Source organism: Amblyraja radiata, chromosome 9, assembly GCF_010909765.2.
Source record: "Amblyraja radiata isolate CabotCenter1 chromosome 9, sAmbRad1.1.pri, whole genome shotgun sequence".
NCBI classification, from domain to species: Eukaryota; Metazoa; Chordata; class Chondrichthyes; order Rajiformes; family Rajidae; genus Amblyraja; species Amblyraja radiata.
This window is the reverse complement of record NC_045964.1, coordinates 11,581,474-11,598,502: the sequence shown is the minus strand read 5'-3', so window position 1 is coordinate 11,598,502 and position 17,029 is coordinate 11,581,474. Positions and strand designations below refer to the sequence as shown.

The 17,029-nt window shown below is 41.4% G+C and overlaps 1 protein-coding gene across 5 annotated transcripts in view; it reads right to left on the bottom strand.

The window, feature by feature from the left end:
- Positions 1 to 17,029, bottom strand: part of knl1 (kinetochore scaffold 1) — a 58,172-nt gene that overhangs the window by 24,925 nt on the left and 16,218 nt on the right. The window contains exons 4-11 of one of the 5 annotated variants that reach the window (XM_033026676.1): positions 15,730 to 15,789; positions 15,253 to 15,320; positions 10,209 to 10,306; positions 10,021 to 10,060; positions 8,317 to 8,354; positions 6,006 to 6,055; positions 3,327 to 5,762; positions 966 to 3,032 (exon numbers count right to left, since the gene is read on the bottom strand). In XM_033026676.1, the coding sequence (XP_032882567.1) occupies positions 966 to 3,032; positions 3,327 to 5,762; positions 6,006 to 6,055; positions 8,317 to 8,354; positions 10,021 to 10,060; positions 10,209 to 10,306; positions 15,253 to 15,320; positions 15,730 to 15,789 (4,857 nt within the window). Of the gene's footprint in view, positions 1 to 965; positions 5,763 to 6,005; positions 6,056 to 8,316; positions 8,355 to 10,020; positions 10,061 to 10,208; positions 10,307 to 15,252; positions 15,321 to 15,729; positions 15,790 to 17,029 lie in introns of all 5 variants that reach the window. The other 4 variants (XM_033026675.1, XM_033026677.1, XM_033026674.1 and 1 more) reach the window with 4 other exon arrangements.

Sequence of the window (17,029 nt, the reverse complement as noted above, 5' to 3'; positions counted from 1 at the left end):
TAAATGTAGCTGAAAAAGAGTGAACTCTGAAAAAACATTATTCAAAACAAATCCAATATTATCTGGTGAACTTTATTTAAGGCGGACTCCAATAAGTACTTAACCACAATCTCCCTTGTAACTTTATTTGGATGGGAGAAAGGGGGAGTTAAGCAGGATTCAGTTCCCGTACATGCTGCAGTAAGCATGGAATATTCAAGTGCATAGTTAAGTGGTCAGTAAATCTAAATGCCAATTCATTAAAGCCACTTTTTAATGGCGCTAATGGAACTTAAAAAAAACTAATTGAAAAGAAAATCCAAAATGTCACAATAGACGAGTCCTTCCTGGGTCGCACTAGGGTTCCGTCCCCGAAAGATGTTCGCAACTCAAACAATCCTCAAGTTGGATATGCAGCCACATGGCATTTAATTTTTCTTTCAACGAGCCAACCAAGGGTAGCACGTGGTTAAAATAGGGTCTTTAACTCAACCCTTTAACTTAACTTTCTCTGAAAGATGCTATGAAATTGTCTTTAACACAACCCTGCCTTAAGATGACATTAAGATGTCATCTTAATTTATTTATAACATTATCTACATATAATGTTGATTAAGCTGTAATTCTGATTTTTGTGAATAAACTGACAACCATTAAGTTTATAGGGGCTAAAACCACATACCAGAAAGTCAGTATTTCCAGTAGCTTCAATCATTAGAGACAATAAACTCAAGGTCAATTTCTAGTTCAGTTTGAACTGTATTCCTTACCACAATTTATTAATTAAAAATGGATTGAAGCCGCTGAACACGCAGTCCTTTGGTTGACACCCATCCCGCTCCCCACCCCCTCCTCTTCCCCCCTCCTCCTCCTCTTCCCCCCTCCTCCTCCTCCTCCTCCCCTCCTCCTCCTCCTCTTCCCCCCCCCCTCCTCCTCCTCCTCTTCCCCCCCCCCCTCTCTCCTCATGCACATTTTTTTCATCTTACCTCGTTTCTTGAAGACTCAGTGCCTTCACGCCCCATTGTCCTCATCATTTTTATTTTATTGCATGCATTTCCACTTTCTTCTTCACTCCAAGCCCGTTTCTGGCTAGGCCTTCGCTCCACTGTTGAAAATGTTTTTGAGTGTACGAGAGCTTGGCCTATTGCATTGATATCTTGCTCAGGAGCAGATGAAACTTCTTTATACTGCTGTTTATCAATGGCTAGAGAGTGGACTGCATTAGACTTCCAGCAGCAAGATGGTTTCACCCCATCCAATGTTTTGCTTTCTACTTCAGCACAATCAGAAACCTGCATTTTATATGTTTGTTCCTCAGGGTCATCATTAGGCTCAAGTATATTTGACCTCTCAAGGTCTTCTGATTTGTACTTTACATTCAGATGTGAATCAGAGCAGAGATGTTCTACTGTTGATTTTACTACATTTTGATGGTTTGAATTTACAATTCTGCACGGATTTCTTCGACTAGGCAGTTTCGGAAGGATTTGAGACATAAGTGTGTCCTTAACAAGTGAATTTTGTTTTGGGAAACAAGGCCTTGCATTAAGTGTTTGACAATCAGCAGGGACATTCCCATCCACTTGAGTGTTTTCTAACGCAGTGTTTGAAGTTATATTGTTCATGCAATTCATTTTTAGAAGAGATGACACATTAGGTAGACTTAACTTTCTGGATGCATTGCATTCATCTTTGTTTTTTGTTGTACCTGCAGATTCAGTTCCGGTCCCACGATCAGAACATTCAGTAACCTGATATTGAACAAACTCTCCAGAGGCTGCTTCCCTAGTCTGATCAATTAGTGCTTTCTGCTGGACTTCAAGGTCTTTGAGTGTTACGGAAGTGAGAGAATTCTCTATGGAAGGAACAGATTGCGTGGCTCCCTTTAGATTACTTTTTTCATGACGTTCAGTTATGCACATTGAATCAGCATCCAAATTGCTTTGAATGTTACAATTGCCATTTTCCATTTGGTTACTAAGGTAATTTTGCCCCTTTTCATGCATCATTGTGGATTTACCAGATTCATCGTGCCTCCTGTGAACAGGCAGCTTGTCACCTGTTGAAATCACTGCTACCTGATCAGACACCATGCTTTTCGTATTGGAATATGACAAAACAGATTGAACAGAATTTGAATTCAAGGTCATTTTAGCAGAACAAAATGCTCCATTTGCAACTGTCCCAAGGCTTCCACTATTAGCATCAATCGTACAGGATTTAGTCGGGTTCATATTATATGCTTTTGAAAAGATTGTGGACATACCAATAGGAATGCAACCAGCTGAACCCACTGTTAACTTTACAGCAGGACTTGGACTACCATTTTCAATTGCAACCGAAAGGCTTCTGTTAATATCTGTGTCATTTGTTTCTGAAACCACTTTAGTCTTATCACAAGGAAAGGGTGCACTTGAACTAACTGTGCAAATTGCCACTGACTCGCGACCACCATTGTCAATTCTAACTGTGTGACTTCTAGCTAAATCCATATCATTTGCCTCGGACAATATCATGGTTTTTTCATTGGATAAGGAAGCCAATTTTGACCCAGGAATACTCAGTCTGGAATTCTTCCTGGTTGACTGTAATGCTTTATTTGAAACTTGTTCAAGATTGCCCCTTTCAACTGCATCTGTATGACTGTGTTTGATATCCATGTTATTTGCTTCTGAAAACACCATGGTCTTATCAAGAGGAACAGATGTACTTGATCCAATCATGCGCATTGGCACTGGCCCAAGACAATTGTCAATGTTAAGTGTGTGGCTTTTAGTTAAATCCATACCATTTGTCTCTGAAAACACCATTGTTTTATCATTGGGTAATGATGTCAATATAGATCCAGGAATACTCAGTCTGGAATTCTTCCTGGTTGACTGCAATGCTTTATTTGAAACTTGTCCTAGATGGTCAATTTCAATTGCACCTGTATGACTGTGTGTGATATCCATGTGATTTGCTTCTGAAAATTCCATGGTCTTATCAAGAGGAACAGATGTACTTGATCCACCTGTGCGAATTGGCACTGGCCCAAGACTACAATTGTCAATGTTAAGTGTGTGGCATTTGGTTAAATCCATATCATTTGTCTCTGAAAACACCATTGTTTTTTCATTGGGTAACGATGTCAATATAGATCCAGGAATACTCAGTCTGGAATTCTTCTTTGTTGGCTGCAATGGTTTATTTGAAACTTGCTCTAGACTGCCACTTTCAATTGCATCTGTGTGACATTGCGTGATATCCATGTGATTTTCTTCTGAAAAAATCATGGTCTTCTCTAGAGGAACAGATGTACTTGATCCAATCATGCGGATTGGCACTGGCCCAAGACAATTGTCAATGTTAAGTGTGTGGCTTTTAGTTAAATCCATATCATTTGTCTCTGAAAACACCATTGTTTTATCATTGGGTAACGATGTCAAGATAGACCCAGGAATACTCAGTCTGGAATTCTTCCTGGTTGATTGCAATGCTTTATTTGAAATTTGTTCAACATTGCCCCTTTCAATTGCATCTGTATGACTGTGTTTGATATCCATGTGATTTGCTTCTGAAAACATCATGGTCTTCTCAAGAGGAACAGATGTACTTGATTCAATCATGCGGATTGGCACTGGGCCAAGACAATTGTCAATGTTAAGTGTGTGGCTTTGGGTTAAATCCATATCATTTGTCTCCGAAAACACCATTGTTTTATCATTGGGTAATGATGTCAATATAGATCCAGGAATACTCAGTCTGGAATTCTTCCTGGTTGACTGCAATGCTTTATTTGAAACTTGTGCTAGATGGCCACTGTCAATTGCATCTGTATGACTGTGTGTGATATCCATGTGATTTGCTTCTGAAAATTCCATGGTCTTATCAAGAGGAACAGATGTACTTGATCCACCTGTGCGAATTGGCACTGGCCCAAGACTACAATTGTCAATGTTAAGTGTGTGGCATTTGGTTAAATCCATATCATTTGTCTTTGAAAACACCATTGTTTTATCATCGGGTAACGATGTCAATATAGATCCAGGAATACTCAGTCTGGAATTCTTCTTTGTTGGCTGCAATGCTTTACTGGAAACTTGCTCTAGACTGCCACTTTCAATTGCATCTGTGTGACATTGCGTGATATCCATGTGATTTTCTTCTGAAAAAATCATGGTCTTCTCAAGAGGAACAGATGTACTTGATCCAATCATGCGGATTGGCACTGGCCCAAGACAATTGTCAATGTTAAGTGTGTGGCTTTTAGTTAAATCCATATCATTTGTCTCTGAAAACACCATTGTTTTATCATTGGGTAACGATGTCAATATAGATCCAGAAATACTCAGTCTGGAATTCTTCCTGGTTGGCTGCAATGGTTTATTTGAAACTTGTTCAAGATTGCCCCTTTCAATTGCATCTGTGTGACATTGCGTGATATCCATGTGATTTGCTTCTGAAAATTCCATGGTCTTATCAAGAGGAAAATATGTACTTGATCCACTCATGCGGATTGGCACTGGCCCAAGACTACAATTGTCAATGTTAAGTGTGTGGCATTTGGTTAAATCCATATCATTTGTCTCTGAAAACACCATTGTTTTATCATTGGGTAACGATGTCAATATAGATCCAGGAATACTTAGTCTGGAATTCTTCTTTGTTGGCTGCAATGCTTTATTTGAAACTTGCTCTAGATGGTCACTTTCAATTGCATCTGTGTGACATTGCGTGATATCCATGTGATTTGCTTCTGAAAACACCATGGTCTTCTCAAAAGGAACAAATGTACTTGAACCAACTGTGCTAATTGGCACTTTCCTGAAACTTGCATTGTCAAATGTACCTGTGTGGTTTTTAGTTATATCCATATCATTGTCATTTAAAAAAAGCAATGTTTTGTCAGGATAACCTGACAGAATATCCAGAGATCTTGAGGTCCGTTTAGTTGTACCCTGAGCCTTATTCTGCTTGGATTTCCCCAAGGATTCAAAACCCGTGAATGTATGTCCATCAGAACTACTTGATGGCAGTATTGATCTTTCATTTCTTTTAGTTGTGACAACTGGTGGTTGATTTTGATTTGTAACGTTCTCTATCATTTGAACATCATTAGGTTCAATAGCATTTCTAGTCACACCTGTAAAAACCTCTCCAAACACAACAGCTTTATCTTGAGGAAGGAACAAACTAAGTGATCCTCTATTGTCTAGTTTCTCTGTGTTATTAGGTCCCTTAACTGAATGACAAGTATCAGATTTCTCCAAGACAAGATTGTTAATTGCAACAGTGTGGCATCTGGTAATCTCCTTATCGTGGTCTGGAAATAATATAATTTTATTGGCATCTAAATTGTCGATAGTGTGGTTTTGGAACATCGAGTTAGTTGTCAATTCCAGAGCTTTGCAAGGTGAAGTAACAGGAAATGTTGCCTTTTTATATATCTGCTCCTCAAAGCTGGAGTGCATGGATATAATTCTATTCTCTGTCTCAGTCTGTTTTACTCTACTCAAGAATGATTTAAAATCAATTGTCTTTTGATGTTTGGGAACTGTATTGTGTCTGACAGAACTAAATAACATATCAGAAACATCTTCTCCTTTGCCATGACTCATGTTAGAACTTTGTGGCCTTGTAGAATCAAGTTCAGCCAAGGAACATCTGAAGTCGATCTTTTTTTGAAATTCTGCTGTAAATTTTGATTCCGAAGATGTGACTGTTTCTTCACCTCTTCGCACTTCAAGCCCAGAAATGGAGAAGATTTGATGTTTACTGAGAGTTTGAGGATGTTCACAGCACTGTTTAAAAATTGAAAGTTAAATCACATTTAATCGTATCGTAATAATTAAATCACATCCTAATTATTTACTAAAAAAAAAACTCTCCGAATTGTGATGCTTTTATAATTTCAGTAAACCAGATAATGGCCTTACAAATAAACACTTTCAATCAATTTTGAAATTAAGCTGTGCACATAAATGATTATACCTTACGTGTCCGCATAAAGTGAATGCAAAAAAGCCTTACATTCCACAAATTACCTCTGACTGTAGAGAAGTTCGGAGAGGCGCATGAAGCAGTGCATCCATACCTTTGTATAGACAAAAAAATTCTGTCAATACTGCATTAATCCTTTATAGGTTCATCCAGTTTTGTAAAATCATACATCAACTTTGCTTTAACAAAAATTTGTTTATAACATAATTCACAGGATATTGCCTCTGCATCTCCCTTGAAATAAAATGCATAGAATCACCTTACCATGGTGTTAAAATGCTCTCCGAGACACTGTGCTCAAAACAATACAGCATAATCTGAACCAATATTCTTTGAGATGGGAAAAATATTTGGGCGAGCAGAAATGTTACAACAGTTTAAAAAAGTGATGGTAAAGGATGCTCAATCGCTTGAGTCAATTACTAAAGATGTAAAAGCAGCACATTTGGAAAGTAGTGACAGGATCGGTGAAAGTCAGCATGGATTTATGAAGGGGAAATCATGCTTGACTAATCTTCTGGAATTTTTTTGAGGATATAACAAGTAGAATGGATAAGGGAGAGCCAGTGGATGTGGTATATCTGTATTTTGAAAAAACCTTTAACAAGGTCCCACACAAGAGATTAGTGTGCAAAATAAAGGGCCTGTCCCACTTTCACAACCTCTGCCGAGTTTGCCCTCGACTCATACTCGTAGCATGGTCGTCACGAGGTCGTAGGTAGGTCGTGATGCTAGTCGTAGGTACTTAGTGGCATCAAGTAGGTCGGGGCGCTTTTCTAGCCTGATGAAAAATGTCCACGAGTAAAAAAGGGCGTGAAAGTGGGACAGGCCCTTTAAAGCACATGGTATTGGGGGCAGGGTATTGACATGGACAGAGAACTGGTTGGCAGACAGGAACCATAGAGTATGGTCCTTTTCAGAATGGCAGGCAGTGACCAGTGGGGTGCCGCAAGGGTTGGTGCTGGGACCCCAGTTATTTACAATATATATATTAACGATTTAAACGAGGGAATTAAATGTAACATCTCCAAGTTTACGGATGACATAAAGCAGGGTGGCAATGATAGCTGCGAGGAGGATGCTATGAGGCGGCAGGGTGACTTGGATAGGTTGGGTGAGTGGGCAGATGCAGTAATAATGTGGATAAATGTGAGGTTATCCACTTTGGTGGCAAGAACAGAAAGGCAGATTATTATCTGAATGTTGTTAGATTGGGAAAAGGAGGTGACAACAGAGTGTGCTTGTACATCAGTCATTGAAAGTAAGCATGCAGTTACAGCAGGCAGTGAAGGGAGCTAACAATTTGCAAAACGATTGAGTTTAGGAGCAAGGAGGTCCTACTGCAGTTGTACAAGCCCATGGTGAGACCACGCCTGGAGTATAGTATGCAATTTTGATTTCCTAATTTGAGGAAGGGCATTATTACTATTGAGTGAGTGCAGCGTAGGCTCCCGGGATGGCAGGACTGGCATATGATGAAAGAATGGGTCAACTGGGCTTGTATTCATGGAATTTAGAAAGATGAGAGGGGATCTTATAGAAATATATAACTTCTTAAAAGATTGGACAGGCAAGATGAAGGAAAAATGTTCCCAATGTTGGGGAAGTCCAGAACCAGGGGTCACAGTTTAAGAATAAGGGGAAGGCTATTTAAGACTGAGATGAGGAAAACGTTTTTCACCTAGAGAGTTGTGAATCTGTGGAATTCTCTGCCACAGAAGGCAGTGGAGGCCAATTCACTGGATGTTTACAAGAGAGAGTTAGATTTAGCTCTTAGGGCTAAAAAAATTAAGGGTTATGGAGGAAAGAACAGGTACGAGGTACTGATTTTGGATGATCAGCCATGATCATATTGAATGGTGGTGCTGGCTCGAAGGGCTGAATGGCCTACTCCCGCACCAATTTTTCTATGTTTTTGTTAGGTTTCATAAAGGGCTGTTTGGAGAAGCAATTAGTGCAACAAAGCCATGACCCTGAATGTTAAATGGACAATGACAGATTCTCATTTCAAATACAGGGAAGGTGTCTTGCAGGCAAATGGATTTGACGACACCCAGGAATAAAAAAAAGTAAACATAAATCAAAACAGCAAGGAGGATAGTTGACAGGAAGTGCGACCTAACGCATTCCAATGCAAAAATGGACAAACACTTTGAATCAAGGGCAGCGCAAAATAGAAATCAAAGAATGTTTAAGAAAAAATAGGTTAAATTATTTCTTATTGTTCCTTTATTCTGTTCTGGGTAGCTCTCCATTTTGTGAGAAACATTTATTAATTGATTGTTTAAAAAGTGAGGCATTGTAACAAAAATAATACAAGTATAATCGGCGAAGGGAGAGAATATTTTCACTCACCAGCAATCTTGCAATTTGTATCTTGTGGCATCATATCTCTGAAATAAAAACAAGCTTGTGTTGTTTGACGTTACACATGTTCAAGTATATTTTTTCAGCAGATTCAATCTTAGCCACAGTTGCTGTACAGGAGAATATTTCCAATGTTCTTAAAATTTTAAACTGTAAAATTTGTACAAAGCCAAATGCAGGCAACTCGAATGTAAAATAATAAAAACCCATCACCACTTTCACTACGGTATATTCATCGCTAAGGACACAGGAGATAGGCAGTCTCCAGGTTCGAAGAAAATAGAAGCTAAGGGAACATCCAAAAGTACAGCTGTATTACTAACGGAGCCAACATGAAAGACTCATCTGCGTAGCACTTGGTTTAGCCCAGGTATTTGAAAGTACAGGTGCACAACCTTTTATCCGGAGTTCCGGAAACCGAAAAACTCCGAAAACCGGCCATTTTCCCCAGGATGTCGTCTGCACACCAAAGCTCGCGTTTGGCGCCAAACTTGACCCGAAACGACCAACGGTCAACCCAGGTCTGTACTACTGTAGCGGCTGCCTCCTCCCTGGAGACCGGGGGGGACACTTAAACATCTGTAAATCATTGCTTAAATGTTAGTCAGTTAGTTTGGAGGGCTTTTATGTGAAGGGGGAAACTTTAATTCTTAGTCCCCTACCTGGTCGGAGAGGCGGGGAGCGGTCAATGCCTTACCGGGTCGCCGTGCAGTAAGCTCCGGAGCGCTGGGGCCGCCAACTCCCAGCTGGGGCTGCGGGCGTCCGGCCGTGGGCGGCGCCGGTTGTAGCCCCGACCCCGGCAACTCTACCCCTGGCTGCGCGGCGCTCCAAATCCAGCGCGGCCCGCGGCCGGACGCCCGCAGCCCCAGCACCGCTGTGGCCGCCGACATGTTGTGTGTCGGCAGCCACAGCGCTCCGGAGCTTACCGCAAGGCGACCCGGTAAGGCATTGCCCGCTCCCTGCTGGTATCCCAGCGCTGCGACGCCGCCGACTCCCAACATCGCGGAGCTGGGGCTGCGGGCGTCCGGCCGCGGGCGGCGCTGGATTTGGAGCGCCGCGCAGCCAGGGGTAGAGTTGCCGGGGTCGGAGCTCCAACCGGCGCCGCCCGCCCGCAGCCCCCAGCTCCGCGATGTTGGGAGTCGGCGGCCACAGCGCTCCGGAGCTTACTGCACGGCGACCCGGTAAGGCATTGCCCGCTCCCCGCCTCTCCGACCAGGTAGGGGACTAAGAATTAAAATTTCCCCCTTCACCCCACCACCACATAAAATCCCTCCAAACTAACGGACTAACATTTATGCAATGATTCCCCGGTCTCCTGGGAGGAGGCAGCCGCTCCAGACTTTTCAAGCCGCCCGCGCTACCTACCTAATCTACGCTAAAAATCTTCCATTCGGAAATCCGAAAAATTCCGAAACCCGACAAGTGTCTGGTCCCAAGGCTTTCGGATAAAAGGTTGTGCACCTGTATTTTAGAGCTCTTAGAGTAAATTGCTGCACACCAAAGAAAAAGAAGAATTGGCGATTTTAGTCTTTGCGGTTACTCAAATATATACATTCCCTACTGAGCAACACTGTGAGAGACACCGAGTGCCTTCAAACTAATTGCAGCGGTTTAAGAAAACAGCTCACTGATTCATGGAGAGTTAGGGATGAGCAACAATTGGCACCTGCAATGGAATAACAATTCAATTACCTTCCCAACTCTTCCTGCAGATTATCTTTATCACCGTCTCCTAAAAATGAACAAAATTTAAAATGAATTACAAATAAAAACATTATGCTTACTTTAAAAAATTTGAAAACAATCCTTTAAGTTTATATTCAAATAGTATACACCCGTTTTCATTCTCCCAGAACTCTTGCAATAAAAAACTCACGTACTTGTATTATAAGTCTCCATGTTTTGTTTGCACTGTAATGTGCTGATCATTTCATCATCTTCCACATCAGCTTGTATTATTTTATCAATCACAAACTCTCTGAAGGGAAAAGACAAAAAAAAAAAAATTGTGCATACTAATCATTGTTTTCAATATTTGTCTCTTTGATCCATTTCCAAAGGTCAGTGCTTTCCAATATTCCCACTGTGGGAAGCATTGTAGTTCAGGTCTGCAAAAACTTTGACTCATCTGGAAAATCTTCCACCTTGTGCCCTGCTGCAAACAAGTCTCAAAAACATTTTTTTTAAATGTGGGCTTCTTGGTCTTGCTGCAGTCCTTCTGTTAAACGTGCTTCCAGTCTTGTTTGGTAGAGTGTTCCAGGATTTTGGTCCAATTATAATGCAGACTCAGTGATGCACTCCCAAACTGGAATGTCTGACCTGCAGGGCAAACTGTTCAGAATGGCGTGCCCATGTGACTGCCGCCTCCTCTGAATTGATGATTTAAATTGTAGGTTTGCAAAATACTGTTAGAATATTATATTCAAGATCAACTGTCAAGATAAATAAATGCTGTGTACTAGTGGCGAGGGATTGGATGTTTAGGATAATTGACGGGGTACCAATCAAATGTGTGCTTAGTCCTAAATGGTGTCAAATTACTCGAGTTGTTGGCAATGTCCTCAGCCATGTCATGATTAGCAACTCATTATTCTTAATGTATCAAGCAGATTGTGAAATAGCTATTTGGTATCTAGAGATGAGTTATTCATTGCACAACCTGCTTTTCTACCACATTATATACAGTGCTGTGGTGCGTGGGTCTCAAAAAGGAAGAGGAGTCAAATATTTTGAGAGGCACCTTTAATTATGTTCCTCCCGGTTGTAGGGAAGTCCAAACGAGAGAGAGATGGCACCCAAACCCCAGTCTTTAAACGCTCTGGTTAAGGGCCGCCTCCAGACTGAACCACTCCCGTGCCGAAGGGTTCGACAGTTATGAAGGCGCGACCCTTGGGAGCCGCCACAGTGCATTCAAAAAATATTCAGACCCCTTCACTTTTTCCACATTTTGTTACATTACAGCCTTATTTTAAAATGGATTAAAAAATTTTTTTTAAATCAATCTGCACACAATACCCCAGAATGAAGAAGCGAAAACAGGTGTTTTGAAATTTTTGCAAATTAAAAAGAAATAACTGAAATATCACATTTACATAAGTATTCAGACCCTTTGCTATGGCACTCAAAATTGTGTCGGATTGTCGGACAGGATTGTGTCAAGACACAGATCTGGGGAAGGGTATAAAACAATTTTTGCAGCATTGCAGGTCCCGAAGAGCCCAGTGGCCTCCGTCTTTCTTAAATGGAAGAACTTTGGAACCACCAGGACTCTTCAGAGAGCTAGCCTCCCAGCCGAACTGAGCAATCGGGGAGAAGGGCCTTGGTCAGGGAGGTGACCAAGAACCCAGTGGTCTCTCTGACAGAGCTCCAAAGTTCCTCTGTGGAGATGGGAGAACCTTCCAGAAGGCAACTATATCTGCAGCACTCCACCAATCAGTTCTTTATGGTAGAGTGGCCAGACTGAAGTCACTCCTCAGTAAAAGGCACATGACAGCCCGCTTGGAGTTTGCCAAAAGGCACCTAAAGGACTCTCAGACCATGAGAAACAAGATTCTCTGGTCTGATTAAACTAAGATTGAACTCTTTGGCCTGAATGCCAAGCGTCACATCTGGAGGAAACCAGGCACCGCTCATCACCTGGCCAATACCATACCGCATCATGCTGTGGGGATGTTTTTCAGCAGCAGGAACTAGCAATGTTACAAAATTTTGAGATTTTAAAAATCAAGTCTGCAATTTATCCCATCAGATAAAGCATAAAAATAAGTTTAATTTGACACCTAATTCACTTTCATATCTCAAGTATTAAAAAAAGTTATGGCCATTTTCATACTGGGAAATGAGCATCTTGTTCCCTATTGATTTTCTATGGACATAACAAAAAAGCTGTGATCGTGAACAGTCAAAAGCCCATAACTTTCTTAAAAATTAAGAGAACTGAATGAAATTTTCAGTTATCATAGATTGAAGCATTCTGAAACAAATATAAAATAATCTTACTTGGATGACCTGAAATTAAAGCATATAATTAGTTAGTTACCTAATTGTAGCTAATTTCAGACTTCAATTACTAGATCTAAACATCTATCCATTTCTTAATAAATGATTAACATTTTTAAATAGCCTAAATGTCCAAATAATATTCACAAATAATTCACAATAAAACATGATTTTTAAATCTCATTTACATTAATTTATAGACCAAATGGAAGGAATTCAGTGTTCAATTGCTGTAAATTAAAGTCCATTTTAAATCAGCTTTCCAGTGGGTCCCCGTGGAACGCGCTGGTTTAGAACGTTCACATTGCGGTAGATTTATGCCCCAAATGCCCAGAAAAATACTGCGCGATATAATGGGGCCAAATTGAGCTACTCGCAATATTAAACTTTGTATAAAGGGATCTTTAGAAGCCCTTTTTAATGTAAAAATATACAGCCTACCTTCAGATATTTGCTTTATGAGACCCTGCGGGTGCGGGTGGTCGCGGGTTCAGAGATTGATTTTTAAACTACTATAACTATTTTACGAGGCCTTTAAAACTAATAATAGCTTTTGCGACGGGGTCTTTCAGCGATTTTTCGTTAATAATTAACTAGGCTGAACATCTTCGATTTGAACAGCCTAGAGAAAATCGCGTTTTAAACCCGCCCCCTCTAAACGGCGCCAAAATCGCGCACAACCTCAGCGGCAGATATTCAACGACGCTTCAGGTAGGCTTTGCAACATACCTACAGGAACTGGGAGACTATTCAGGATCAAGGGGAAAATGAATGGAGCAAAGTACAGAGAGATCCTTGATGAAAACCTGCTCCAGAGCATTCTGGACCTCAGACTGGGGCGAAGGTTCACCTTCCAACAGGACAATGACCCTAAGCACACAACCAAGACAACGCAGGAGTGGCTTCGTGACAAGTCTGAGCCCGGACTTGAACCGATCGAACATCTCTGGAGGGTCCAGAAAATAGCTGTGCATCGACGCTCCCCATCCAACCTGCGGAGCTTGAGAGGATCTGCAGAGAATGGTAGAAATTACCCAAATACAGGTGTGCCAAGCTTGTAGCATCATACCTAAGAAGACTGGAGGCTACAATTGCTGCCAAAGGTGCCTCAACTAAGTACTGAGTAAAGGGTGAGAATACTTAAGAAAATGTGATTTCAGTTATTTTGTTTTAATTAGTTTGCAAAAAATTGTGTAGTTTGATGATGAAAAAAAAATAATTTAAACCATTTTAGAATAAGGCTATAACATAACAAAATGTGGAAATAGTGAAGGGGTCTGAATACTTTCTGAATGCACTGTATGTGGCTGGTGCAGTTGATTCTGGTCATGGGAAAAAGTTGGTGATGATGATTCCATTGAATGTCAAGAGTAGGTGGACAAGACAAGATCCTGCCACTTCTCAACCCTCTTTGGAGTGCTGTCCAGGTCTTTCTGCATGCAAGCATGAGTTGCTTCTTTGGCTGAGAAGTTGGGAGTGAAAGTTAGCCTTTTGCAGTTTTCAGTGAGTCTTCCCACTTATGTCCTTATGTTGGAAGGCAGGTCATTATTGAAGCAGCTGAAAATGGTTAGTCCAGGATTATTTGTTGCCTCACTTAATCAACTGTTGCTTTGATATCAAGATCATCTGCCTTTGCATTGCCTGTGGAGTTGTGCCCTTTCGTTCATATTTGTATCAAGAATGTGGTATGGTTTGGAGCCAAGTAAACCTGTTTAAATCCAAACCAGGCATGGGTGAGCATCTCATCGATAAGTGCTGTCACTTTATTAATGATTGCGAGTAGACTAATCGGGTGGTAATAATAGAAAATGATTACATTTTACCCCTCCATTTCTACCTATATAATATCAAAGACAGTTTCAGAACAAAAAATTGTCAAAATGCAAGCGGGAGTGCTGGAAGTACATTCCAAAACTTTCCACCACTTATGTGAAACTCACTTATAAAGGTATAATTCATCGGTAGACAAAAATGCTGGAGAAACTCAGCGGGTGAAGCAGCATCTATGCAGAGAAGGAATAGGCGATGTTTCGGGTCGTGACTGATGGGGGGGGGGGGGGGAGAAAGGAAGAGGCGGAGACAGTAGGCGTGGGAGAGCTGGGAAGGGGGGGGGGGGGGGGAAGGGAGGAGGGAGAAAGCAAGGACTATCTGAAATTAGAAAAGTCAGTGTTCATACCGCTGGGGTGTCGACTAACCGAGTGAAATATGAGGTGCTATTCCTCCAATTTGTGCTGGGCCTCACTCTGGCAATGGAGGAGGCCCAGGACAGAAAGGTCAGATTCAGAATAGGAGGGGAGTTGAAGTGCTGAGTCACCGGGAGATCAGGTTGGTTAAGGGCCTGTCCCACTTGGGCGTCATTTATGCGACACCCTAAAAATTGGTTGGCGCGTCGTGACGCGCGGTGAAGCGTGGTGGTGTATGCGGTGACGCACGGTGCCCCAGGATTTTGGAATGCTCAAAACTCCTCGCATGCCACCTGCGTGTCGTATCCCTTGCGCACACTGACGTACTGACGGCGTACGTGTAGCACGTGGTGACGCATGAACATTGCCTATGCTAATTCATTATGCGTCACCGTGGGTCAATGTCCGTAACCATGCGCCACCCGTACGCCGTCAACGCGCCATTTGAGCGCCACACCACGTGACCACCCTGGTATTAAGTGAGCGTAGTTTAAAAAAAATTCACTGAGAAAATCCTTGCCACGGAGATCGGACTAAGTACAAACGACAGCGCAAATGGGTCCCAAAAGAAGCAGGGCCCTCAAGAGCACCTGGCGCGCGACTGTCGTACTGCTAGACGATTTTCACGCGACAGTCACTACCGGCCTGTCGCGTAAATGATGCACAGATGACACAAGTGGGGCAAGCCCTTACATGCGAACTGAGCGGAGAGGTGTTGGGCAAAGGTATAATTCATACTCACTTAATTTCTTTAGTCTCGGCAAAACTGACTCTTCGAGAGCTCCTGCGAAATTTTCCAACGGGCTCCAACTAAAAAATAGAATAAATAGAAAATTGATCAGATTCTCAGATTTGCAACACCTTAGTTTTGGGTTCCTGATGCGAAACATATCAACACTCTTAACAATCTGAAAACATTTTCCTTGTTCTTAATGTAAAACAAATATCACCAAAGGCACGTTTTCAAAATGTTATTCTATGCCAAATGCGCAATAACAAATAAGATGAGATGAAATATATTTGCATCTCAATGTGTGCTTTGTCCACTATAGACTGATTTCAGCATTGTTCCCATTCCCTACATTTTTTACTTTCAATTTACTTGATACATATTGGGTCAGCATTTCTTGCTGTAAAATGTATCTACTAAATCATCCATAATGCAACAATTTTGCATTACTAAACAGCTCTACAATATTTCTGGAATAAATAAGATTACCTTTTGGCTGATATCGGTTTCTTTTAAAGTTCTGAGTGGACTTCGGGAAGCTTTTAAGATCTTGGGAGAGATGACGGAAAGGGGAATAAACATTAGAGAAAGGGTTAATATTATTTGCTGGAATCTAGCATTACATTTTCAAAGATTAGCAATTTCAAGCATTGTTGTAGGTTAAACAGAGGTGCCTGGTAAACGCACATCTTTGTACAAATAATTCATCCTGGTGCAACTGCAAATTGACAATTAACTCAGTTAGGAACATCAAGAGAAGAAATTAGAATTTGTGCTGGGTAGTAGTCCTATTAAAGTTAATTCTGTATAAATGAATGCTTGCAGATGTCCAGGACTGAAAGTGTGGACTGTGCATTGTGGCATCACAGGCAGAACAAGTACATCCACGTACAAATTAATTGAATCACGGGCTATTTTTTGATATGATGCGTTTTTATGTCCACCATTTGTTTTTATATTTAAAACGGATAACATTCAAAATTCATCATGTGCCCACTGTTAGAGAAGAACACGTCATGCAATTCATGAAAATGGATATAGGTAAGCAAAGATCACCACCTTGCATAAACATTGCTCAAAGTCACAGTGGGAGATCGCAAAGTTAGGATGGCCAGGCCAAGTTTCTGTAACCAGCATTACCAAGCAAAGGCTCGAAACTGAATAACTATCACCCAAGTGGACGGACAGGTGTGGGGCCACAAAGGTAGACAAGAGATGAGGCTTTCCTAACTTGGAAATGTAAGGATCAAAGAAAGACAAGCAATGCCCCGAAGAAAGATTAGGAGGCAGGAGTCTCTCGGCTCAAGCACCATGTACCAACACCTCATTTAAGTTGGTCATAAAACCATAAGACCTGTGAAAAAACAACTTCTAACTGCTGCAATGAAGAAGAAATTATACCAGCGAGCCTTAAAATATAAAAATTGGACATGCGAGGACTGGAGAAATGTGTTATTCTGTGACAAAAGACATACCTGGTTCATGACCAATGCATCCAACATGCTTGGAGATCAGCTGGAGGGCCAGTGAGAAAACACCACATTGACCAGTTTATCAAACATCCTGAAAAATGTTTCAGCAATTACGGTGTTGGTCCACTGCACCCCGTTGACCTAGATGATGAGGTCACCCCAATACACTGATATATTACAGAGAACTGTGGTGCTGGAGATAGCAAAGAGTTTTCCAGATGGATCTGGGATATTCCAGCAAGATCGTGCACACAATTGGTGACCAATTTTTCCAGCAGAAAGTGATACGTCTTAGACTGGCCTGGTAACATATCCGA